Source organism: Diadema setosum, chromosome 7 (genome assembly GCF_964275005.1).
Source record: "Diadema setosum chromosome 7, eeDiaSeto1, whole genome shotgun sequence".
Taxonomy (NCBI): domain Eukaryota; kingdom Metazoa; phylum Echinodermata; class Echinoidea; order Diadematoida; family Diadematidae; genus Diadema; species Diadema setosum.
The window spans coordinates 15,070,725-15,096,275 of NC_092691.1; the positions used below are offsets into that span (position 1 = coordinate 15,070,725).

At 41.3% G+C, this 25,551-nt stretch overlaps 3 protein-coding genes across 3 annotated transcripts in view; all 3 read right to left on the bottom strand.

Moving 5' to 3' along the window:
- Positions 1-1,000: 1,000 nt before the first annotated feature.
- LOC140230897 (arrestin domain-containing protein 3-like) overlaps positions 1,001-25,551 on the bottom strand; it is a 124,819-nt gene continuing 100,268 nt past the window's right edge. Inside the window, exons 8-9 of the mRNA XM_072311040.1 lie at positions 5,869-6,023; positions 1,001-1,116 (exon numbers count right to left, since the gene is read on the bottom strand). Of these exons, the coding sequence (XP_072167141.1) occupies positions 1,054-1,116; positions 5,869-6,023 (218 nt within the window). The 3' untranslated portion in view covers positions 1,001-1,053. The remainder of the gene's footprint in view (positions 1,117-5,868; positions 6,024-25,551) is intronic.
- On the bottom strand, positions 17,674-18,651 carry LOC140231332 (uncharacterized). The gene has a single exon (XM_072311487.1). It carries the CDS (start codon positions 18,616-18,618, stop codon positions 17,674-17,676), a length of 945 nt encoding a protein of 314 aa, XP_072167588.1. The 5' UTR covers positions 18,619-18,651.
- LOC140230319 (uncharacterized) lies at positions 22,080-23,417 on the bottom strand. Its single transcript, XM_072310473.1, has one exon. It carries the CDS (start codon positions 23,415-23,417, stop codon positions 22,080-22,082), a length of 1,338 nt encoding a protein of 445 aa, XP_072166574.1.

Below are 25,551 nucleotides of genomic sequence, written 5' to 3' on the forward strand. Positions count from 1 at the left end.
GCTATTATTATCATGTATCCATATGCGCATGCATGCTGAATTTGAAATCAAACTGACCCGCTTAATGTTTTTAAATCATTGCATGTATAAACTTTGTTCCTCAATATTTAACGAGGTGAAACATCTCTATATTTTGATTTCTGTGAAAAAAACCAGAAGAATAGAATTCCAAGATATATATTACACCACTGTTGCAGTGTAAGCTACCTACCTACATGTAGCAACCACTAGGTTGGCAGCTACATGTACATAGTTTATACATAAACATTGTTTCTCCCATATCTGTGGAAATTGCTTATGCAAACAGGCCCTGCACCCAATATGGCCAGACAACAAAGATTGGACTATATTCTCAAGCTTTAGTTGACAAAAGATGATGCACCTTCAAAGTTATTTGACCTTTTGAGCCTAAAACATCTCAGTTGACTTCCATGTACCTACTGCACACACCTGAATTTGCGCAACTGTCTGTGTGCCATTAGAGAGAAAGCCTTTGAAACATCAAGTGTAGACATGTCTCTATGCACCCACCCTGGTCCAACCACCCAGGAGTCAATAGTAAGAAAATGCTCTCCCAGAGGGTACTTTCATGCATAGTTAAAATGGCCATCAACTCTACATGAGTATAAAGTGTGCAGGTGATAAAAAGGACTAAATTGTGAATCCAGTCACGATAAAGACACTGCACAATAAATGACATTATTTCAATAGTGAGAATGGAACTGTTGGCCATGATGCTGCTTTCCACACCATCCTTCTCTAATATATTTGGAAATACTCCAACAGGCAAGAGCCACATAATCTGCTTAAGGTGTGTTGCAAGTGTCCCAGAATACATTTGTTGATTGATGTTACCCTTTTGAAAGGATCCCATGGTGTAACTCTCGTTTGGCAAGTGTGCATACACATTGGAGAAAACAAAATAATATAAATTCAACCTTTTTCCCCATGCACTGGTGTTCTTATTCTGAATCACTCAATCAATAACCCTTGAGGTGACTCAACAAGGAGAGGACATGGAGGTTGTCCATAACAAATGCAGCATGACTATCATCAGGATATGCCCTCACATGATGGCTGTCTGGTGTCTTCAGTATTGTAAACATTGGGATCCCTCTGTTGAGATGCAAATTAGGAATAAACAAAGTAAACATTTTCTGTTAGAAAAATCATAGATTTAATGCCAATATTCTATATTCAAAATCTAATAATTTATGAAATACATTGTATGTCAGCTTTCATTCATACCTGGTAAACAAATTCCACAAGATATAAATTTGGATCATATAAAATAGTGCACATAAACAAAGACGTGCATAGAGGCAGATATCTCCAGTCATGATTGCTAATGCACAGATAGTGGTATACCAGGTAGTTTACTAATACTTCCCATGTCTGTGCCTGCTAGAGACCCTTTTCATCTCAACGACAGTTATATTACAGAATATTAAAGGATTTGCAACTTTCATAGTCATTTCTTAAATTCTGTACCACTAGGTAAAATTCCAAAACTGCACCACATCTCCCGTCATATACATGTACAAAACTGTAGATCTATTCTCAGAAATCCTTATAATGCCAAATCTCCTATTCTACAATGTAGCTCTGCAACTGATACCTAGACAATGACAAACAGTAGCAGTGGCGCCCAATGAAAGACAGTAGAATAGTTTAACCCTATCTCTGTCACGGGCCGATTAAATCGGCCCAAAAACTCCAATAGAAATGCTTCGGCCGATATTATCGGCCCTATTTTGATTGACAGATTACTTCAAAGGCTATGACACTACCACTCTATAAACTCATTTGTGATTGGCTGACAGTGTAAGGAAACGATTTCCAGCGTGAAAAAAGCTTCCCCACCTTTAACCAATCAGGAAAGCCTTCTCAAAGTCCAAGAAATTGTGGTGGCCCCGCCCATGTTCATTTGCATTCAGACTACAATGTATTGTGTACAGTTTTGCCATGTGTGGAGAACTTACACGAATCTGTATATGTGGGACTGTAATAGAGATCGCCACGAGCGATGAAAAGATCGTACACGTGGGGCAATTTTCATCTATTTTATCTAAGTCAAAATAGTAAAACATGAAGTGAAAACATTCAGATTAGGGATTTCAACATCTCTGAATTTCGTGAAGGGGTATAGTTTCAGTAATATCGGCCTCATAAATGATCTGAAGAATAGATGAACACTGCACATTCGGTGCAGCAGTTGCAACTGTTTACTCAGCACTAACAGCAGTGCAATGGGTCTCTAGTTAGCCGGGGCCAGCGGGGCAGGTGTAAGGAGCAATAGGGTTACAGTAGCTTCCTGCTGGCGGCCTGAAACTGTACAGTCTTGATGTTGGGGTATGTTTGACTGTTATTATTATTACATGATGAAACCGTCACTATGCAAAACTTCAGTTCAATGCAGGTTTATCATAAAGAAAATGACTGCTGTGAAAGTTACTTCTGTTTCAATAAGGAAAGTGCAGAAAGTCGTAGACTAGCATATGATGATCAACTGGAATGCATGGACACTCCGAAGTCTGAATATTTTCAATAACATTTTTTATCCTTAGATTATCTTATCATTATGGCATGATCATAGGACAAGATTAATATAAATTTGAAAGAAAAAAGCACAATTCAATTTATATTTTCAGCTTGACAAGATACAAACACGCTTTGTCTACTTCCAGGCCAACATCACTCACAAAATCAGAAATTACACAAAATGTGTGAAATCTAGGTTGTAATTGCCACAGACTTTTGTTTATAAAATGAAAAGTACTGATGCTATTGATGAAAAAATCATACCATCTGAAAGCTGAATAAATTCTCTACAACATCTATGAGACCTTTTTGTGATGCAAGCTCATGTTGTGTGGAAAAATGAGGTGGTAACATGTAGAAATAAGTCTGCACTGATAATTATGTGACATAAGAGGGCATCCTACTTAAAATTGAAGTGCGCCCTCACTCAGATTATTATGGAAAATGAAAGTTTAGACCATAAGCTTTCAAATGATGTATAACATGACACATTAATGTCAATAATAATAATCAGAAATGGCCATCAACAATCTTGTGTCTGTGCACTGCAAAATGTCTGAGCAGTCTGGCTACGGCGTATGTGACAGATATAGGGTTAATAAAGGCCCTGTCACACCTTTCCGGGTAAGCTATGCAGGCTTGTTTCAAGTAGGGATTTTCCAGCAAGCAGGAAAATTTTCTGCAGGCAGACAAGGATGTTGGCGAGTTCTGTATTTGCATCTTACCTGCTAGACGCATGCTACTTGCCTGCTACTTGCGTGTATTCCGGGTGACCTGCGTGAGAGCTTTCAAACCGATCCGTTTTCTGTTACGAGCGACATACAGGGGCTGCCAAGTACATTGTACCTGCATTACAGCTGCAAAGTACCCTTGTATGAGTTGTCTGCGTGGTGCTGCCACTAAGGACCTCCTACTGGTGTTCTATGTGTACCTCTGCAACAAACCCCAGCGACTCACCCGTAACGAGTTTTGAGCATTGCCAAGGCCTTGTCACACCGTGTCTGAGAAAGCATTGCAGGTTAAAATTTTTTGCTACCTGGACCTCCCAGCAGTTGGCCCGCACCTGACAGTACATAGTGCGTATCTCGCCCGTAGCTGCCTGGAGGAGCGCATGCAACTTTGATTTACCTGCAGCCAAGTTTTGAGCATGACCAAAACTTTTCCGGGTGAGTCGCAGGGATTGCCCGCAGAGGTCCACGCAGAACACCAATAGGAGGCCCGTAGCTGCTGCAGGTCACAGGCAGGTGACCCGCTCGAAGTACGCAAGTTACCCGTGGATCTATGCTTTTGCGCTGGAAGCCATATCAAATCCTTCAGAGGAATTCCTTCACCGAGTTGTCAGCCCTCACTCGCCACCCATGCGCCTACACGCGGGTCAACCAGAATGGAAGTAAGTAAAACGTAAGTAGCACGGGTCCAGCAGGTAAGACGCATGCGAAACTCGCCCAAATCCTTGTCCGCCTGCAAAAATTGTCCTGCGTGCTGGAAAATCCCCACACAAGTCAAGCCCACGTATCTTGCCCGGAAAGGTGTGACAGGGCCAAAACTTGGCTGCGGGTAAGAGAACTTGCGTGCGCAACTCCGGGTAACTACAGGTGAGATAGGTGCTTGGTACTGTCACATGCGGGTATCTGCGGGGACCTTCGGGTAGCAAAAATTGTTCCTCGCAAGTCGCATGCAAGGCTTGCCCGGAAAGGTGTGACAAGGCCTTAACCCTATCTGTGTCACGGGCCGATTAAATCCGCCCAAAACCTGCCATGTAAATGCTTGGGCCGATTAAATTGGCCCTATTTTGATTGACAGATTACTTCAAAGGCTATGACACTTCCACTCTACAAACTCATTTGTGATTGGCTGACAGTGTAAGGAAACGATATCGAGTGTGCAAAAAAGCTTCCCCACCTTCAAACAATCAGGAAAGCCTTCTCAAAGTCAAAAAAATTGTGGTGGCCCCGCCCATGTTTATTTGCATTCAGACTGCAATGTATTGTGTACAGTTTTGCTATGGGTTTCTTGTGTGGAGAACTTACGCGAATCTGTATATGTGGGACTGTAATAAGATCGCCGTGTGCGATGAAAAGATCGTACACATGGGTCAATTTTCATCCATTTTATCTAAGTCAATATAGTAAAATATGAAGTGAAAACATTCAGAATAGGGATTTCAACATCTTTGAATTCTGTGAAGGGGTATGGTTTTAGTGATATCGGCCTCATAAATGAACTGTAGAATAAATGAACACTGCACATTCAGTGCAGCAGTTGTAGCTGTTTACTCAGCACTAACAGCGGTGCAATGGGTCTCTAGTTAGCCGGGGCTAGCGGGGCAGGGTGCTAGGAGCAATAAGGGTACAGTAGCCTCCTACCCGAAGCTGGACAGTCTCGGTCTCGAAGCTTAGAAGCTGAGGTATGTTTGACTGTTGATCATTATTATCTAATAAACCGTTACTTTGTGAAACTTATGTTCAATGTAGGTTTATCATAAAGCAAATGACTACAGTGATGGTTCAATTCTGTTCAATGAGGAGAGTGCAAAGGAGTCTAGCATACTCGACAGGAATGGACACTCTGAAGACTGAATATTTTCAGTGACAATTTTTACCCTTAGATTATCTTACCATACATGGCAATATTATAGGACAAGAATAATCTTAACTACAAGTAAAAGTTGTATAATCAATTAATACTTTCATCCTGACTAGATGTTAGCATGCTTTATCTACTTTCATGCCAACATTTCATCCATAAAATCAGAAATTGTACGAAGTGTGTAGAATGTAGGTTGTACTTGCCACACACTTTTGTTCATAAAATGAAAAGTACTAATGCTACTGACGAAAAAATCACATCATCTGAAAGCTGAATAAATTCTCTATAACATTTGTATAGACCTTTTTGGGGTATATAGAGCATATTGTGTGAGAAAATGAGGTGGTAACATGTACAAGTAAGTCTGAAAAGATAATTATGTGACATAAGAGGGCGTCCTACTTAAAATTTGAGGACGCCCTCACTCAGATTATTATGAGATATGAAAGTATAGACCATAAGCTTTCAAATGATGTATAACATGACACATTAATGTCAATAATAACAATCAGAACTGGCCAACAACAATCCCATGTCTCCACACTGCAAAATGTCTGGACATTCTGGCTTCGTCTATGTGACAGAGATAGGGTTAAGACAGATATAACACAGAACATGAATGACCAAATCCTATTCCTGTATTAAAGCAAGAAAGGTGTGACAAGGCCTTAAGACAGATATAACACAGAACATGAATGGCCAAATCCTATTCCTGTATAAAAGCAAGAACACACTCACCAGTGAATATGGAGGAGGAGGTTGCCTGAACTCATAGTTGGAGACATACGTGTACATTGGAGTGAACATTGGGTCACCAGTCATCTCTGCATCTCCTGGCTCATCATCTCGTATATCCACTCCACCAAAGACACACTCTGCATAACTAGGGGGAGCTGATGGTCCAAAAGCAATTTGAGACCATGCATCACAAACATATATATATATATATTTTTCATTTTGAATACATGACATTCTGATTCAAACTAGAAATGTTGCTATGGTGACTGGAATGCCCCCACCATATCACATTATTCTACCAATAGGTCTGGAGTAAATCTTGACAGTGTGGAAAGAGAACAGTTACTCAAGACTGGTTAAAAAAAATTCATATGACATGTTAAAAAGTTTTTGGCAAAATCCAACATGTATTGAGTGTTTATACATGTATATAACTTAAACTAGATTACATTGGGATGGCTAAATTTTCGTTTGATGTTTAACCCTTGCCCTTTGACTCCATGGCCCACATCTTTCTTCAAATAATCACTTGATACTTCATACCTGATAAGTAATCCCTTAAGCAGCTCACACGGGATGCTATGCTGGGATGATAGGTGAAGTGAGCCATTTGAAGGAGTGTCACTATTTGCAGAAATGGTGGTGGGCAGACATTAACAATTAAAATGATAAAAAGTTTAAAAATTGCTACATTACGTGCAATTACAAACCAATCCAATGTATCTAAATCATATGGGCTGCATCACTCTGATAAAGGGTGCCTCCTTGAACCTGGACATTCCTTTGAATTGACAATTTAGCTAGCCAGTTTGTTCCAGATCCTTATTGTTCTTGGGCAGAAAGAGAACTTGAAGGTGTTAATGGTTGCTTCAGGTATAACATACTTCAAGTTGTGATCATGTCTTTTGAAGAATTTTGCTGGGATGTTGTGAAAAAGGAAACATTGGGCTAGGATTCGGCATGTGTGAAGTGAGTCCCATTCCAGTGATGACAGAAGAGCAGAAGGTGATGCGGAGTTCCCGTAGTCAGAGTACACAAAGTGAGCCGCTGATTTCTGTACTTGCTCAGGCATGTTTTTTACCTTGACAGTGTGTGGGTTCCAAGCCTCACAGTCATACTCAAGTTGGGGTGCACCACAGCTGTGTAAGCCTTTGACTTCACATCTCTTGTACAAGAGGGAAGAGTCCTGCGAAGGAGACCAAGAGCATGGCTGGCTTTCTGTTGGATGAGTTGGCAATGATTGCTCCAACACAAATCAGAAGACTCCTAGGTACTAATCTGTAGTTGCCAACTCTGGGGATCAGTCCATATAACAGGGGATATTGTTGGATGATTGGAGTACGTTTGCACGTAATAGTAAGCTCTGAACACTCATTGATGTTTAAGTCCATCATCCATTCAGTAGACCAACTTGACAACTGTTGGAGATCATTCTATAGGATTTGGTGGTCATCAGAATGCTGGATCTCACATTAGATAAGTGTCATCTGCAAACAGACGCATTACTGACTGTACAATGTACAATATATTGGATGTTGTCGATGTACAGGAAGAACATGGTTAGCCCAATTACAGATCCCTGCAACATGCCAGATGTTACATCCCTCCAAGTACACAAGCACACTTTGACCATCAACTACAGCTGCCTGTTTCCAATCACTAAGGAGCCACAAGATCCATTTGCAGAGTTACCTGTAATTGCATAGAATTCAAGTTTAGTACACAGGAGATGGTTGTTGTTGTTGTTGTTCATTATCCATCTGTGAAGATGGCTGGATAGCCCATATTCAGCTACACAAAACTGGTCTTCCATGGGGTCCAGTTGGACGTGGGGTGGGACCACTTCACCGGGTTAGACACCCTGCTCTTTGCGATGAATGAATGAAGTGTGATCTTTTACGTGCATGAGCTGTGACTCTCTCATACACGGGACCTCCATTTTATGTCCTATCCGAGGGACAGAGTGTTTTGCCTGTTGCTAGAGGGAACGGTATGTTTACACACAACATTGCTCAGTCCAGACTCGGGTTCGAACCCGGGCCGCGTGATCGTGAGGCAGACGCGCTACTGACTGAGCCAACTCACCGCCCTAGGTTAGGATTCAGTCAAAAGCCTGCTTGAAGTCGAAGAAGATGTCTACCTGAGTTCAATGTTGAAGAATTATATAACAATATAATCATGTATGGTTGATATTAAAGCCAAAACATAGTTCTGGTATACCCCTGCAAAAATTATCAAATTTCGCTCCCAAATGTACACATATGCCTAAGAAATGTGTGGAATAATGCTGTAATAACAACATATTTGTTAGGTAATGACAAAAATGTGAAATATTAACCGAAAAGGTTGGCCAGAGTCGCAATCTCTGAACTTACGCGATCGGGGTCAGGCTAACTCGGACTCGGGGACAACTCGGCCTTGCTTTGATGGCGAGCGGAGTTGTCCCACTGGATTGTACAGTGTTGTACTATGGGAGCGCTTTGCGATCTGGCTGGTCGCAGTTACGGGCCAAGTTGATACAACGCGAGCATCAAAGAACCTCTAGGAGTAGAATCTGTGTCTAATAGACCGGTTTACTAATATATGCACAGATCTTTAATTTTGCACACGGCCGCAACCGCGGGCAAACAAAGGATATGAGCCTGCAACGTCGGCTGCTGCAGCCCTCCCTGACACGTCCCCACATGTAGACTTACGTGTATGTTGTGTACATGTGTGCGATGCATCAACTTTGACTTTAGCTCCTGGCATTTCGTGTGGCTCTAAATCAATTCCCAACCTTAGATGAGGGATAATTCTGCTGTGATCAAACACAATTTGGACTATAGTTTCGATTTTGTTGAATTTTGGTTTTGATTTTGTCTTCAGTAGTTTCTGAAAATGGGTGGAAAACACTGCTGCTATGGAACATGCAACAGTATGACCGCCTCACTTCATACTTCAATGATTTTAAGCATTATGATTGATTGTAAAATCTAAACCTCTCAGAACTTTTTTTTTGGGGGGGGGGGGGGTGTAGACAACGAATCTCTCATAATCAATATTTTCAAAGGATTTTTTTAAAGTTAGACTCAGACTGATTAGACTTCATGAAATAGAATGACGATTTTGACCCATTTTTCTATTAACAATAACAGTTAGGGGCCTAGCCCTAGATAGAGTAGATCTAGATGTAGGATAGACCTAAAAACAAAAACAATGATAGACCTACTCCCCTGACATTCACAGTAGGCAACATTTATTTCCCCTGTTGACTTATTCATCACGACCCAGGTCTGGTATGTTGGTTTGCTGAGGTATGTCTGGTCCTTTTGCGTCGGCCTAACCTCACCAAGGAAAACACAAACAGGGTTCGTGTCCGAAACCTCATTGAACTTTAGGCTTGAAACATTCCCATCTGCGAAAAGACGGTAGTCCTCAAATGACTTGTATCCCTTTAGCTTTTTCCGGTCATAGTCAGCCCGATTGATGATCAGGTAGTTGAACACGTCAAAGAGTCCAAAATCTGGAATACTCTCGAAGTTGGATGTAAACCCAGCGAGCTTGGTAGGATCGGAGAACGAGCAGCCTACCCGAGTGAGCTTCTCCTGCAGTGACCGGCCGGTGTGCGCCCGGGAGAGGTCAGGATCGATGAGCAAATCCAAATCGGCTATGGCAGTTGCAAGTTTGATGAGTTTCTCTTGGTTGTAGCCGCTTGTGCGCACACCTCTATATCCCTCAAATACTCGGTTAATTCCTTAACCGTCCAATTCTTCCATGGCTTGCTCGAACTTTGGCTAGAACTTGAAGCTGATGCCATCACAAAGCAAGATTATAGGAAACAAAAGTTGTCGATTATCCGCAGCGAGTAACGATCGTAGACAATATACACGTGAATGCAAAACCAATGTGGCTTGCGCGTCCACGCTTATTTCGCTTGGCTGACATAGTTACAATCACTAGGGTCGCGTGGGGTTGACGTCATTATGCATATCATTAGTAAACCGGTCTATTAATTTGTGCAAATTTATGCATTGGTTCTACAGCATGACAACTGAAAACTCAGCATTCCACTGGCTTTCATGTTCCATGCTCCAGCCCACTCTTCTCTAGTTTTGATCAGAATACCCAATAGTGAGTATCTCATTTACTAGTGAAGCCATACTCACCCATCCTCATTTCACATCAATTGCTAATGGCCACCGGTAAATATTATACATTTTTCCCTTTAAGCCCCTATATTCCAAAATGGGTAACCCTGCCAAAAGCCTATACTGTAAAACGAGGAATATTTATGTGCATTTTAATTTTGCGAGCGCCAAGATTTGCGAAATTAAAATGCACGCGAAGTTCTTGATTACACTATATGCATTGAATACCAGTGGCAGTTCGCGAAAATTTCATGCTGCAAAAAAGGCCGTCTGCTCCAATTCGTGAAAAATTCACGCCGCGAATATATCATGTTTTACAGTATAAGTGGCCCTCCCACCGCCTCTTTCCTCTTTCGTACCTCTTATGAAAGTGGTGTGATTGCCAGCGGGAAGGAGGGAGTATGGCTTTGCTAGTAAATGAGATATTAGATACTCACTATTGAGTATTCTGATTTATGGCGCTTTGCCATACTTACCCATCCTCGTTTTAACATTGCTAGACTCCCACAGTGACTTAGGACGGGAGGCAATACACCACTGACAAGATTGTGGATATCGAGAATACCTACCATCCCTTGTCTTCAGGGTCAGATTAGGTTCTACTGGGGCAGGATAGCACTGCTATTGCAACAGCAGTCCCTTGGCTTATTACATCAGAAAGGTAATAAGAGATAAATGTGTCTGGGCTAGCACAGTATGCTGCTTGTAGGATCTCTTCTAGAGATACACCCTTAAAAAGGGCCCATGAGGCCACAACTCCTCGGGTGTCATGGGCTCTGATTGGTTCTGAGGATAAGAGTTTCATCTCCCCCTGCCTTTATCCCTTGGAATATCCATCGAGAAATTGTATCTACGGATGCAGGGCCGTGAGGTTCAACTGAAAACTCTGAACGAACAACTGCTTTGATTTCCAGATTTTCTCAGTTTGACTAATGCAGCATTTTAGGGCTCTTACAGGACACCATAATCTGTCCTTTGCTATTGATGAGAAAGCTTTCATGGCTGGAAGGACCACCTCACATGGTTTTGAAGATTCTCTGATTTTTGGCTACTAAACCCGATTTTGGAATCACGCAAACTCCTTTTCCTAGCAAATGTGACCTAATTCTAGCGAGAGTGCATGGATCAGACTGGGTGATTTCAAGTTCGGTGCTAGTGCTAGTGCTAGTGCTAGCCCCCATAAAACAACGCTAAATCGACCTCCAACACCGATGGTCAGATTAACCCATCCACGTCTCATCCCACAAAAAAAGTGGGAAGCATTATTTATGACCAAAAGAGGGCGTCCTAAGACCTCAGGCTTGGCCAGGAGCTGTAGAATAATTTTAGCCAATCACAGAGATCCTTACTGGGACTCAGAAAAATAATTTATGCAAAGAAACCTATTTTAGAATGTCTCTTATTGGCCAAAACATCTGCCAGGGGTTCGAGCCTGCTGAGAAACTAATCAATATTCATGTTTACAGCGCGCATGTATCTTTGTTGCCCCAGCAACTGCAGTGATTCCTTACGCGCGGTATCGTGATAATCGATCTCCTCATAGAGTGCTTGACGGTATCTGATTACACGAGCGCTTGATCCTTGTGTGTACGTATAAGTGTGTGCGTTGAATTCAATTTACGTTAGTGTGGGTATTACTTCTCTATGTTTCCCGTCCATTTCTCTCTCTTTTCTTTCTTTTGCTTTCGTATCATTCTATATCTTTTATTCTCAGAGTACAATCGTACTTCTGAGAGTGTTTTGTTCATTTTTTCTCAGTGATTATCTCGTTTGCAACAATTTAGAGGTGAGTTTTTGTCCTAGTGTTTGTTGAGTTTTTTGATTGAACACGATGTAGCTTATCTACATGTGTGCGAGAACATCGTAGTTTGTGTGGTACCCACTAGTTTGTTTCCGTGTAAGCATTTTTACCGTAAAGTGTCTTCATCGTTCGTCTTCCAAGCATCGTGTTTTCACCCTAGTTTTCCTCATCGTAGTTTTTGCCTCGATTTTTTTTTTTTGCGGTGCAAGATGTTCTGTGTATTTTTTCTACGGTAAAATGCCATCGTTGATGATCTTCGTGTATTCATTACTAGTTTTTCACCTCCGTTTCATTTTTGTGTACAACTAATGTCTAACGTAGCGTAGTTACAACTATGTTTAGAGCTAGTTAGCTAGGTCTGCGATGTCTGTATTGTTTGCTGATGTGTTTTGTGAGCTGAGAGTGACTATGATGGGAGTGATATTCACGGTTTTGCTGTGGTTGAGGTGATGGCAAGGTGCAATTTATTTCGCGTAACCATGCATGACGTTGATGATGGCGAGTAAAACTACGACACGAGTAGCCTAGCCTAGGCCAATGACGAGAGTGACACTGAAGAAACGGGGCTGATGCTCGCTCGTGCACGGGAGTGGTCTAGAGACCTCCATTATTTATAATTTTTTTCCTTTTTCTTATTCACTCGGGTATAGTGCTACCAACCCAAAATTCGTGTCTCTGAAGAAACTCAACCAAAAGCTGGACAACAAGTTTACATCAGGTCTATTCTGTAGTAAATATTAGATCTAAATGGCGATGCTAATTTAGTTTTCATTTAGAACTCGACGAAATTCATTTTCTTTGCTCATTTTCAACTGATAAATCATTTAGAACTGTACTTAAATTCTGATGTACTGCATTCACCATTGTAATAAAAAAGAACCTGCTGATCAGGTGTTTTATTCTATCCTTTTCATTTCCTCCCTATCCTTTTGGTTTCCTTCCTGTCACTTTCTTCATTGACCCTGGATGGAAAAAAAAAATCCCATCTTGCCATGTAAAGACAGAACACATACCATCATGAAATATCATGACATTGAAATAATCATAAAAAAATATATAAGTGACCAAAATACTTGTTTGTGAAAAATAAATAACAAATGAAAGGTGATTTCTTATGGAGCAGTTCTTTCAAATGTCAACAGCTTCGATAATGACGCAAGTGAAATCTGAATACTATCCTGGCAACAAGTTGATATTGATAGGGAATTCTGACAAAACTGTCACACCATTTGATGTTTGAATTTGTCTTTTTTATTGGATGAGGTTATAAAACTATAAATGTTACCGATAAAATAACAATCCTCTCAATTTGAACAAGAGCAGTAGGGTGGTACACTGGTACGACTCAGTAAACAACTGATTATTTATGCATCGTATCCATGGGCAACTGCGGGGTAACTGCAAGAAGGCACAGGAAATTAGACTTGAGTCAAGAATGATAAGATTATTTATTATCATTTTTTTTATTCAAACTATTTTTTTTTTCTTGGACTAAAAAAAAAGCCAAAATATTTCATATTACTCTTCTAAAATATATAATGAATATATGAGGTCTTTTTATCGTGATTTTATGAAGAATTAGAATTATTTTTTAAAATATAAATACTAGACGGGCTGAACAAGAAAGTCTAATTTCACTGCAAGAATTTGCAGCACACCGCATCTCGGGTGCATTCCTAGCATTCTTGCCGCACTCTCACCTAGCTAGCTGCCATGTGCATGCAAGCCAGTCACATGTTCACAGTACACACGTTGTATCCAGTTTACCGATCTCATTCCTGATCTCATGCGTGTAGAAAATTCTCCCAAAACTAAGCCAGACATGATTTTGGAACATACATTACAGTGTCAAGACCTTTTCAGTGGACTTTGAATTCGCTATTTGTCTGTTTTAGCTCTTGAATGTATGACTTCGAGCGTCCGATTTGTTTTTTACCACAACACGTGGAGCTGCATGTTTTTTCAGCCCCATGCTTCTCCACACACGTCACACACACAAGCCATCGCGATCGAAGTTTGAGCGATAGCGATAACATGTGCGGAGCAGACATGCGGATTTCAGCACAGGGTAAATGAGTAGTTGAACGTATCACGATTGTAAAACAAATCTTTTTCTATGTCTCTGCAAATTTGAATTAGGTTATCTCAGCATAGCTAGATTATGATACATTACAAAATAGATTAGCCATAGCAAGAACTTGCTTACATGAGAGTTATTAGATAACGTTGCAAAATAAAAACCCTGTCATTGAATGGAATGTTCCAGAGCTATCTCTGGGGGCTCGAGGACATTATGGACACGTCTATTCGCAAGTGGGTGAGATGTGATTACAGATGGCTTGAAATGAAGAGGATTTATGAATGAAATACACAGAAGCAATATTTTTTTCATAATTCCTGCACAGTATATTATTTCTTTTCGTAAAATTCACATAAACTAGTGCTGTATTGAGTCAACCAAGTGCATATTAGCACGAGTGTACACGCATCATCCCTCCTGCCTAGTGGGAATGACACAGGCAGTTTTTCAATGACGTATGAATGCTCTTCGCGTGTAGATCGCGTCGTAGGGAAGATCGCGCCCAAGTTCATGGCCAACTTACTAGGCAGGCACGATTTTACAGATTACACAGAGGCCAGTACGTGGATGGCTTAACGAGGCGATACCGATCAAAACTATCGATTACCAACAATAGGTGCTGGAATCACAGCACCGCGAGCTCCACGGGAATTGTGCGACGAAAAAAGTGATCGCGCGTGATTACAGTTAAATACTAAAAAATGTAGCCAAAATTGCTTAGTTTTAGAGACATAGCGAGGAAGACAGATTAAAATGCCACAAATTTCATCCACTCCCCAAAATACAGCTATCTTAATTTTGCTCCCAGGCTCAGATTTATAAAGCCATGTCGAGAGTGGGGCTCAAGTCGTCTGACCTCCCCGTGGTGAGCCCTGGTAACTGTGCCAACAGCCAGCTTTTGACACAGGCGAATGACGACACCAGAGACTACTACTGCTACTACTACTGCTTCAACACCCAAGCAAAAGATGCCTTCTGGACAGCTGCAGTCTGGCCTTACCCCTTCCCCGGAACACGTGCCCTTTCCAGGGCAGGCACCAGCTGCTGTCAAGCCGGATGGGATATCAGTCCTGCAACTAAATGTAGAAGGTATCACCAAGTCGAAGATCTCAGTCATTGAACACCTCCTTCAATCATACCAAGTCACTGTCATCCTCTTCAAGAGACCCACTCCAAAGAAACCTCCAACCTACAGATCCCCGGCTACGTCCTTGCAGCTCACACAAAGAGTGATATCCATGGTATTGCATCCTTTGTGAGACACTCTACCCAGTGGCGAGAGCTTGGTATATCTGCTCCTGAATCGAGTCTGGAATGGGTAGCCACTGAGGTTAAAGGCGTCACCATTGTTAACATCTACAAACTACCTCCCTTTCAGCTCCAACCCGACTCAATCCCAGTGTTTGCCAGTCCGTGCATTTACTCCGGAGACTTCAACTGCCGCAGTACAACCTGGGGCTATTCGTCATCGAGCCCAAATGGAGATACTCTCGAAAACTGGGCATCAGCATCTAGCATGCATCTTCTCTACGATCCAAAGCAGCCAGACAGCTTCCACTCTGGCCGCTGGAATACCACATCCAACCCAGACCTAGCATTCACCAACTTAGATGGCCCAGCTCCCTCCCGCATGGTTTGGGAAATTACATTCAAAATAAATCTAGATATTGGGTCATCGGAAATAGCGCCCTCATCGGCCATGGCAGCCATTTTTCAAAATGGCCGCCATAAATGTCATTTTTCAAAATATTTGCTCACTTCAGAAAGGAAAGCCAGTAAGATTTTGCAAACAAGAGGAAAATTACATTCAAAATGAATTTAAATATTTGGCAATTGTTAATTGCGCCCTCAACGTCCATGACAGCCATTTTTCAAAATGGCTGTTTAATGTGCCACTTCTTCGATGATTTTGCAAATTTCAGAAGGAAAAAGTTAATAAGATTTTGCCCATAAATGTTAATTACATTCAAAATAAATCTAGATATTGGGCCATTGGAAATTGCGCCCTCAACGGCCATGGTACCCATTCTTTTCAAAATGGCCGCCATAATTGTCATTTTTTGTTAAAAAATGCAAATTTCAGAAGGGAGAGCCATTTTCTTTCTTTTTTACAAACAAGCGGGAAATTACATCCAAAATAAATCCACACATTGGGCAATTGAAAATTGCGCTCTAAATGGCTATGGCAGCCATTTTTTTTTTTCTTTGTTAAATGGGCAAACAGGTGGGAAATTACATTCAAAAGTAAACTTATTGGGCCATTGCAAATTGCCCCCTCAGTGGCCATTGCAGCCATTTTTCAAAATGGCCACCATGAATGTCTTTTTTTTTTTTTGTAAATTGTTGCAGACGTCAATTAGAATTGCCACATTGGTGGAAAATTACATTCAAACTGAATTTGATAATAGGCCATCCAAAAGTGCACCCTCAACAGCCATAGCAGCCAACTTTCAAAACAGCTGCCATGGATGCCCCCCCCCCCTATTTTTTTTTTTTTTTTGCAAAAATTTGCTGATGTCAGAAGGAAAAGTCGAAAAAGACTTTGCAAACAAGTTGAAAGTTATGCTCAAAAATATATTTAAGTATAAGGTCTTCTTAGAAGGCGCCCTCAAGGGCCATGCTGACCGTCATGGCTGTCTGCTTTTTTTTTTTCTTTTTTTTTTGGGGGGGGGGGAAAGATTTGCTAATTTCAGAGAGAAAATCAATGAATTTGTACATATGTTGAAAATCATATTCAAAAGAAAATAATATATGAGGTCATTACCAATGACACCATCAACGGCCATGGCAGCCATTTTCCAAATGGCCACTATAGATGCTATTTATTTCTTGAAAATATGATAATGCCAGAAGAAGACAATACAATTTCTTGTGCAAATAGACAAAAGACATTCAAATAAATTCAAGTTTGAATTTGAATTTGACTCTTTGAAATGAAGATATTGACCCACCATTTAAACATCGTCCCCAACGGCTATGACAGCTCTTTGTCAAAATGGCTTCGGCACACTCCTTTTTTTTTTAATTGCTTATTCCAGAAGGAGAAAGCAATAGAACGCTGCTAAACAGCCATTATATCTAATGCAATCTGGTGTTCAAAGAAATTAAATAAAAAAAATGGGTTAGTTCTGAATTCATGTTTTCAGTTTAGTTTAGTTCTAATTGCAGTATTGCAGTATTTTGCGTGTGACGGCTAACAGTATGGATATCAAAGGTATGTGTTTTTGTGGAAGCATAGCAAGTAAATTAACTTTTTTTCGTAAAATAAAAGGCCATTTTTTTCGTATCTGTTTTAAAAATATTTAGGAATTTACATTTTAGAATAAATACATGTCATATAGTCCCATATATTCAATGATAGAAAGATTAAACGAGAACTTACCAGTTTGAAATTTGATCTTTATTTTATGAGGGAGTTGGAGAAAGAATTCACAGTGAGAGCCCGCTCAACGCGCGCGCAGTCATACTTCGTAGCAACAAGATGTGACTTCTTTCAGAGTGGAAAGATTGAGAACTTACTTGAAGTTGATCTGTACATTTTTTGAATTGATAGTATTCATGATAGGGAGGGAGAGGAGGGACTGTGAATTCTTTCTCCAACTCCCTCATAAAATAAAGATCAAACTTCAAACTGGTAAGTTCTCGTTTAATCTTCCTATTTTATTTCGTGAGTTTACGCAAGAACTCACAGTGAGATTTTGTAGCACAGAAGTCACATTTGTTCCAACTGAACAATCTCAGGCATGTACAATGGCAAGCAAAATGTAAGCTAAAATTACCTGGGTCTGAGGCCATTATTTCCTCATAATCAGCTGCGACAGACACTGTCCCTCGTCTAGCAGAGGCTTGTCATAGAATTTGCGATATGTCTGTTCTTTCGACCAGCCTGCTTTTGCAAGGATCAGAGGAATAGGTGCATCCGCTCTGTTTGCTGCTGAGCTAGATGCTGCTCGGGTTGAGTGTGCACTGAACATCGTGGTGTCAATGCCAGCGCCAGTCATGATTTCCTTGATCCATCGAGAAATTGTCTGTGCTGTTACTCTCTTGAAAGGCTTGCGAAAGCTAATGAAAAGATGTCTTTCCTCTCCTCGGATCTCTTTGGTTTTCCGAAGATAGGCCTTAATGTATGTAACTACACACAAACGTTTGTCTGGGGGGTACGCTTTCAAAAGCACGTCAAATCCAAAATTCCCAGGTCTAGACTGCTTAAGATGTTCATTAACTTTGAATGACACCATAGATTGTTTGAGAATCATGTTGTCTAGACTCAGGCAATGCAAAGTCTGTACCCTGTGGGTGGATATCAAGGCCAGTAATATGCACAGCTTCATTGTTAATTGCTTCAAACTAAGCGAGCTAGCGGGAGCTAGCATTCTCAAATACCTAAAAACAATATTCACGTCCCAAATTTCCGAATACCGCGGCCTTGGAGGCCTGAGCTGAAACACACCTCTCATAAAACGAGAGAGAAGCGGATGAGTGCTGACAGTGAATTGTTCATCCTCTAACACTAGAAAGGTAGCAAGTGCACTCCGTGCTGAGTTAATAGCTGAATAGCTCAAATTCTCTTCATAAAACATGTGCGTAAAGAACTCCAAAACAAAATTAATCTTGGCATGATGGTGACTTTCCTTCTTAAGTGTATAAAACGTTCTCCATTTCCTTATATATGTACAATACTGTCTTTGGGTTGATGCCCTCCAAGATGCTGCCAAGATGTCCACCGTTCTGCTGCTCATGCCAGAGTTCTCGAACGGCAGCTTCAAAACCTGCAACAGATCAAGGCAAGCGTGTAAAGGGTGCGGTTCCCCAGATACTGGTTGCGTAATCAAATTCCTGTGTCTAGGAATAAAGAGTGGTTCATCTTTAACCCTATCTATGTCACGGGCTGATTAAATCGGCCCAAAAACTGCAATAGAAATGCTTCGGCCGATATTATCGGCCCTATTTTGATTGACAGATTACTTCAAAGGCTATGACACTACCACTCTATAAACTCATTTGTGATTGGCTGACAGTGTAAGGAAATGATTTCCAGCGTGAAAAAAGCTTGCCCACCTTTATCCAATCAGGAAAGCTTTCTCAAAGTCCAAGAAATTGTGGTGGCCCCGCCCATGTTCATTTGCATTCAGACTGCAATGTATTGTGTACAGTTTTGCCATGTGTGGAGAACTTACACGAATCTGTATATGTGGGACTGTAATAGAGATCGCCGCGAGCGATGAAAAGATCGTACACGTGGGTCAATTTTCATCTATTTTATCTAAGTCAAAACTAAGTCAAAATAGTAAAACATGAAGTGAAAACATTCACATTAGGGATTTCAACATCTCTGAATTCTGTGAAGGGGTATAGTTTCAGTAATATCGGCCTCATAAATGATCTGAAGAATAGATGAACACTGCACATTCGGTGCAGGAGTTGCAACTGTTTGCTCAGCACTAACAGCAGTGCAATGGGTCTCTAGTTAGCCGGGGCCAGCGGGGCAGGTGTAAGGAGCAATAGGGTTACAGTAGCTTCCTGCTGGCGGCCTGAAGCTGTACAGTCTTGATGTTGGGGTATGTTTGACTGTTTATTATTATTACGTGATGAAACCGTCACTATGCAAAACTAAGTTCAATGCAGGTTTATCATAAAGAAAATGACTGCTGTGATAGTTAATTCTGTTTCAATAAGGAAAGTGCAGAAAGTCGTAGACTAGCATATGATGATCAACTGGAATGCATGGACACTCCAACGTCTGAATATTTTCAATAACAATTTTTATCCTTAGATTATCTTATCATTATGGCATTATCATAGGACAAGATTAATATAAATTTGAAAGGAAAAAGCACAATTCAATTTATATTTTCAGCTTGACAAGATACAAACACGCTTTGTCTACTTTCAGGCCAACATCACTCACAAAATCAGAAATTACACAAAATGTGTGAAATCTAGGTTGTAATTGCCACAGACTTGTTCATAAAATGAAAAGTACTGATGCTATTGATGAAAAAATCATACCATTGAAAGCTGAATAAATTCTCTACAACATCTATGAGACCTTTTTGTGATGCAAGCTCATGTTGTGTGGAAAAATGAGGTGGTAACATGTAGAAATAAGTCTACATTGATAATTATGTGACATAAGAGGGCGTCCTACTTGAAATTGAAGTGCGCCCTCACTCAGATTATTATGGAAAATGAAAGTTTAGACCATAAGCTTTCAAATGATCTATAACATGACACATTAATGTCAATAATAATAATCAGAAATGGCCGTCAACAATCTTGTGTCTGTGCACTGCAAAATGCCTGAGCACTCTGGCTACAGCGTATGTGACAGATATAGGGTTAAGCATTCTCCTCATGCAAGGAAACCACACTTGCGTCGGCCAGTTTGGGACGATCAAGAGACCATGTGCCTTGTCGTTTTTTATTTTTTGGAGACATTTGGGGATGAGGCAGAAAGGAGGGAATGCGTAGAAATACAGATCACCCCAATTCAGAGTGAATGCATCCACTGAAACTTCATCTGGGTCAGGCAGCCACGTACCATAAGCAGGCAGTTGCTTATTGAGTCTGGACGCGAAGAGGTCAATTTGGGGAGTACCACATTTCTTTGTGATATCAGTAAAAACTTTCTTATTCAGCATCCATTCTGTTCTGTCATTAAAATGACAAGATCTCCTGTCTGCTTCTGTATTGTCACGACCAGGTAAATAGGCTGCTGTGATCCAGATGTTCCTTTCCTTACACCAAACCCAAATCTCTCGTGCTGCCCTGTCGCAGGCTAGAGATTTAATGCCTCCCATATTGTTCAGGTAGGCTACAGCTGTTGTGTTGTCAGTTCTAATGAGCACATGTGTATCATGCAGGTGGCCACAAAATGATTTCAAACCAAGCCCTGCAGCTAATATTTCAAGATAGTTCTCCTGATCATCCCATCTACCGCCAGTTTCACAGCTTAAATCAGTGGCACCCCATCCTTGCCCACTGGCGTCAGTACGTAGCTCTAAAGCTGGCCGATCTCGACTAATTGGTGCCGACTGGCAGTGAATGTTATTTAACCACCACGTTAACTCCTGTTTAGAAGCTTCAGACAAATTCATAGGTCTATCAAAATGCCCTTTGCTTGATTTTAGTGCAAGAATTTTGTCTCTTTCTAGGTTACGATAGAAGAGGGGGCCATATTGAATAGCAGGGAAAGTAGCAATCAGTTTCCCAATGACCTGCGCCATCTGCCTGATAGCAGGGTTCTGTTTCCCTAGTAATTCCGCACATACTGCCCTGATATTTTGACATTTCTCATGCGGGAGCGTTATGGTCATGCTTTCCGAATCCAAGATAAACTCCAAGAATTGGAGCCGTTGCTGAGGCTCTAGGATAGATTTCTCTGAATGAATGACAAAACCAAGGTCAGAGAGCAGTTTTGTGGTTGCTTGCACCGCTTCTAGTGCTTGTGATTCAGTTTCACCAATTATGAGAGTGTCATCTAAATACCCCACAACCAGGTGGCCTGTCTGTCGCAGCTTTGCGAACACCGGCTTCATAAGTTTTGTGAAGAGCCTAGGTGCTGTATTAAGGCCATTGGGGAGTACCTTAAATTGCCAACATTTCTCTTGCCAGACAAATCTCAAATACTTGCGATGTGAGGGGTGAATAGGGACAGAGTAGTAGGCATCTCGAAGGTCGATTGAGGCAAGGTAACAACCAGGGGAAATTAGGGTTGTAGCTGTATGAATGTTATCTACAATTTTGAAATGCTGTACATTCAGACTGTCATTTAGGTCCGATAGATCTAAAATCAGGCGTATGTCCCCATTTTTCTTTGGGCGTGTAAAAATATTGGACACAAATTCTCCTCCCACATGCTGGCATTCTTCGATTACGCCTTTCTCGGCCAGTTTTTGAATATCAATGTCAATCTTGCTCTCCTCAGCATTTCCCACTTTGTAGTGGTAAGGCGGTTTACCTCTGCGAGGTGGGATATTCGCCTCTTGAAATTCAAGTTTGTAACCGCTAATTGCATCAAGTATGAAAGGATCAGTGGTAATATGATTCCACTGTTTGCTAAAATGCCTCAGTCGACCCCCAACAGGCAGGTCTAATGTAATATCTATATGTTGAAAGTCAAAAACTGACTGTACAGTGTGAGTAGATTGTGTATTCCCACAACAGCTAGGCCTGCAACTTACCTCCTTGGGTAGTGCAGTTACTTTTTCCGTGACACAGTGTTTGGCTTGGCTGGGGTCGCTGGGTAGCTCTGCCCCCGGTTGTGCACATGCGCTGGAGGTGGGCGAGTCTGCGTGTGCGGGGCTGAATGTCTGTTCCCCCGCTGCTGCTGGCCTAAAAAAGGCCCGGATGTATCCCCAGCTTCGAGCCAGCCCGCGCTCCGATATTGCTTCCGGCTGAATCCACCGCTGGACGTGCGCTCGTATGGGTGGTATGGCTGATGTGTAGCTCTCTTAGCCTGCCCTTTAACCACACTAAAGGCAGCCCTATTCTCCTCCTTGAGATCTTTTACATGTTGTCCCAGGTCATCACCGAAGAGAAATGCGGTCACGGGCGTTGTAGGCTTGCACAAATGTGCGTAAGCAGCGTTCATGTCGGGTCTGATCAGCTCCTTTCTCAGACAGTTCATTTCATAATTGGCGTTACAGAGCAAAGCGAGTGCGTCCTGTTGCACCTCGTTCAAGTCAGTAGGAAGAGTTTGTAAGAACGCACACAACCCGCGGGTGAGAGATTTCTGTACTCTCTGCAGCTTAACGTCTCTGCTGCGCGTAGTCTGTGTCACATTATCCCAAATCACTGGATTGACTTTCGGGACTAGTAAGTTGGGGCAACTGCTTGGTGCTGGGTAGTTTGCCGCTGACTCTTCCATGGATTTTTCTTCCACACAATGGGAGATGAGATAATTGGCAGAATTTGCCAATTCGTCGTTGATAGGTTCGCCCACAGAGGGGGAGACCGCAAACTTTGTAGCAAAAGATGGTACTTGTATTGTCCGCCCCGTGTGCTCTGCGGGTGCGTAACCCGCTGCCTCCGCAGGGAAATCGCATTCATCCCCACTGAAGCTGCTGCCGCTGTGGTCGTGCAGCGTACCGCGTGCTTGCGTACTATCGTCTGTAGCACACACATCCATGTCCCCAATCGGCACACCACCGTGGTCTGCGGTACAAGCTGTGCCAACATGGCCGGCACGTATTTGCTGTTGTTGAATACGAGTAGGCTGAGACGGTAGAATTTCCATGACCTTTTCAAACATGGATTCGAGCTTAGAAAGGCGGGAAAGCAACTCCGCGTCCGTCTTCTCTTTAGGGGGGGCTGCCTTCTTACTTAGGCCTGGTTTGGTAGGTTTTTTAAGGGTTTTCCCATTCCCTTCTTTCTTCGGCTGAGCCTTAATAGCCGGCGAACACTTATGTTCAGGATGCGCGGCTGTAGTCACCACCGCCACGACAGACTTAGCTGTATGCAGGGCGCTCGTACTAGTGGTGCCACCCACGACAGGCTTAGCTGTATGCTGTGGGGGAACGGTAAGCGGAATTTCCATCCCGCAATATCTCGTGAATAAAAATCCTCTTCCGAGGCAAAGTCAGCTCTAAACTGTGCTACAAATAATAACAATCCACAATATGATAAGATAGTGTGACGATGCACGGTAAAAAGGACGAATAAAACTTGATTTAGACTGCGATGAGGGAACTTATTCCCTCGTGCAAAACGTGCGAAGAAGCGATATGACTGCGCGCGCGTTGAGCGGGCTCTCACTGTGAGTTCTTGCGTAAACTCACAAAATGAAATATGGTGTTACTGTCAAAGTTAATACATGGCGCCATTATCCCTGGATATTCATATTACTCTTTTACGGAAATTTTTCATGTTTGCCACCTGAAATATGCATTCATCATTGGTGAGATATAATCGCTAAGCATTTGCCTTGTTTATTTTAGTTGTTCCTCAAATGATTTCTGTAACACCATTTTTCAGATATAATGTCTCTGTATTTTACTCTCTTCTTCTTCTGAAGTTAAGCAAATTTTCAAGACAAGAAAAAAAGAAGAGTGTATTGTAGCTATTTTGACAAATAGCTGAAATAGCCATTGAGAACACAGCTTATGATGACTCAATGTCTAAACTTCTTTGTATATAATTGTCAACTTGCACAAAAAAAGAAATTATTGTCTTCTTCCGGCATTAGGACATCTTCATAAAAGAAAAATGGCATCTATGACAGGCATTTTGGAAAATGGCTGCAATTACCGTTATTAGCATTTTTTTTTTCATAAAAAATTGCGAAGGAACAATTTCTAGAGTTAATGCAATCTAGATGTATTGCTTGATTTTAAACATGATTTTTCAATTTATGTACACATTTGTTGACTTTTCTTTCTGAAATTACCATTTTTTAAAACAAAATGATTGTGACAATGGCAGCCATTTTGGAATATGGCGGCCATGGCCGTTGAGGGCAGTACAGTTAAACTCGCATAAGTCGATCTTCTCGGGACTGAGCAAAACACATCGACTTAGGCGAGTTTCGACTTGTACGTAAGTCGAAAAAAATCGACTTAAAGTTACACCACACGTACATATGTATAATGTACATGTATGTTGTCTACTCTGGAGCCGAGAACTGGAGCGGTGTGCCCGATATTTGCCCTTCAGCAAGACACTTTATCCACATTGATGCAGGCCAGGGCTCCACACTAACTTTTATTTTGGTGGCCCCAAAATGATTGATATTTATTTTTTGGTGGCCCGAACAAAAAAAAACAAACAAAAAAAAAACAAGCAAAACTAAATTGGTCCTACGTTCGGTCCGAAAGTTACCGTTATTTATTTCTGATTGTAAAAGCAATCATCCACCATTTACAAGTATTTTAACACCTTCCGGAGCCGAATGTTGCCGTTAATCATTTTCAAATGTAAAAACAAGCAACCGACATTCATTCTAGGATCTTACGGAGCTGAATATCATCCTTATTCATTTCCGAACGTGAAAGCACACATCCGCTTTTTATTTCATCATCTAAATGAGCCGATTGATACCGTTAATCATTTCCAAATGTAAAAGAAACAATCTGTTACTTATTTTAGCATCGTACGGAGCAGAATATTACCGTTATTCGATCTCCAAATTCAAAAGCAAACACCCGACATTTATTTTATGATCGTAAGGAGCCGAATGTTACTGCTGTCCACTTCCGAAAGTGAAATGAATCATCTGACATTTATTTTGGCATCTTCAGGAGTCGAATGTTACATGCTATTTACTTTCGAACGTAAAAGCGAACTTTCGGCAATTATTTCATCATCGCACTGAGTTGAATAGTATAGTTATTCATTTCCGAACGCCAAAGCAAACATTCAAAATTTATTTTAGCATCTTCCGGAGTTGAATGTTACTGCTATTTACTTTCGAACATAAAAGCAAACATAAGACATTCATTTTATCATCGGACGGAGTTGAATACTATTGTTATTCATTTCCGAACGTTAAAGCAAATATCAAACATTAACTTTACCATCAAACGCAGCTAAATGTTACTGTTATTCATTTCGAAATTTAAAAGCAAACATCCGACAGTTATTTAGCATCGTATGGAGAAGAATATTACTGCTATCCACTTACGAACGTAAAAACAATCATCTGACATTTATTTTAGCATCTTCTGGAGCCGAAT

What these genes read in the sequence shown, in the direction of transcription:
- LOC140231332 (XM_072311487.1), bottom strand. Translation starts at nt 18,618, where the DNA reads ATGAGCAGCAGAACGGTGGACATCTTGGCAGCATCTTGGAGGGCATCA.
- LOC140230319 (XM_072310473.1), bottom strand. Translation starts at nt 23,417, where the DNA reads ATGGAAATTCCGCTTACCGTTCCCCCACAGCATACAGCTAAGCCTGTC.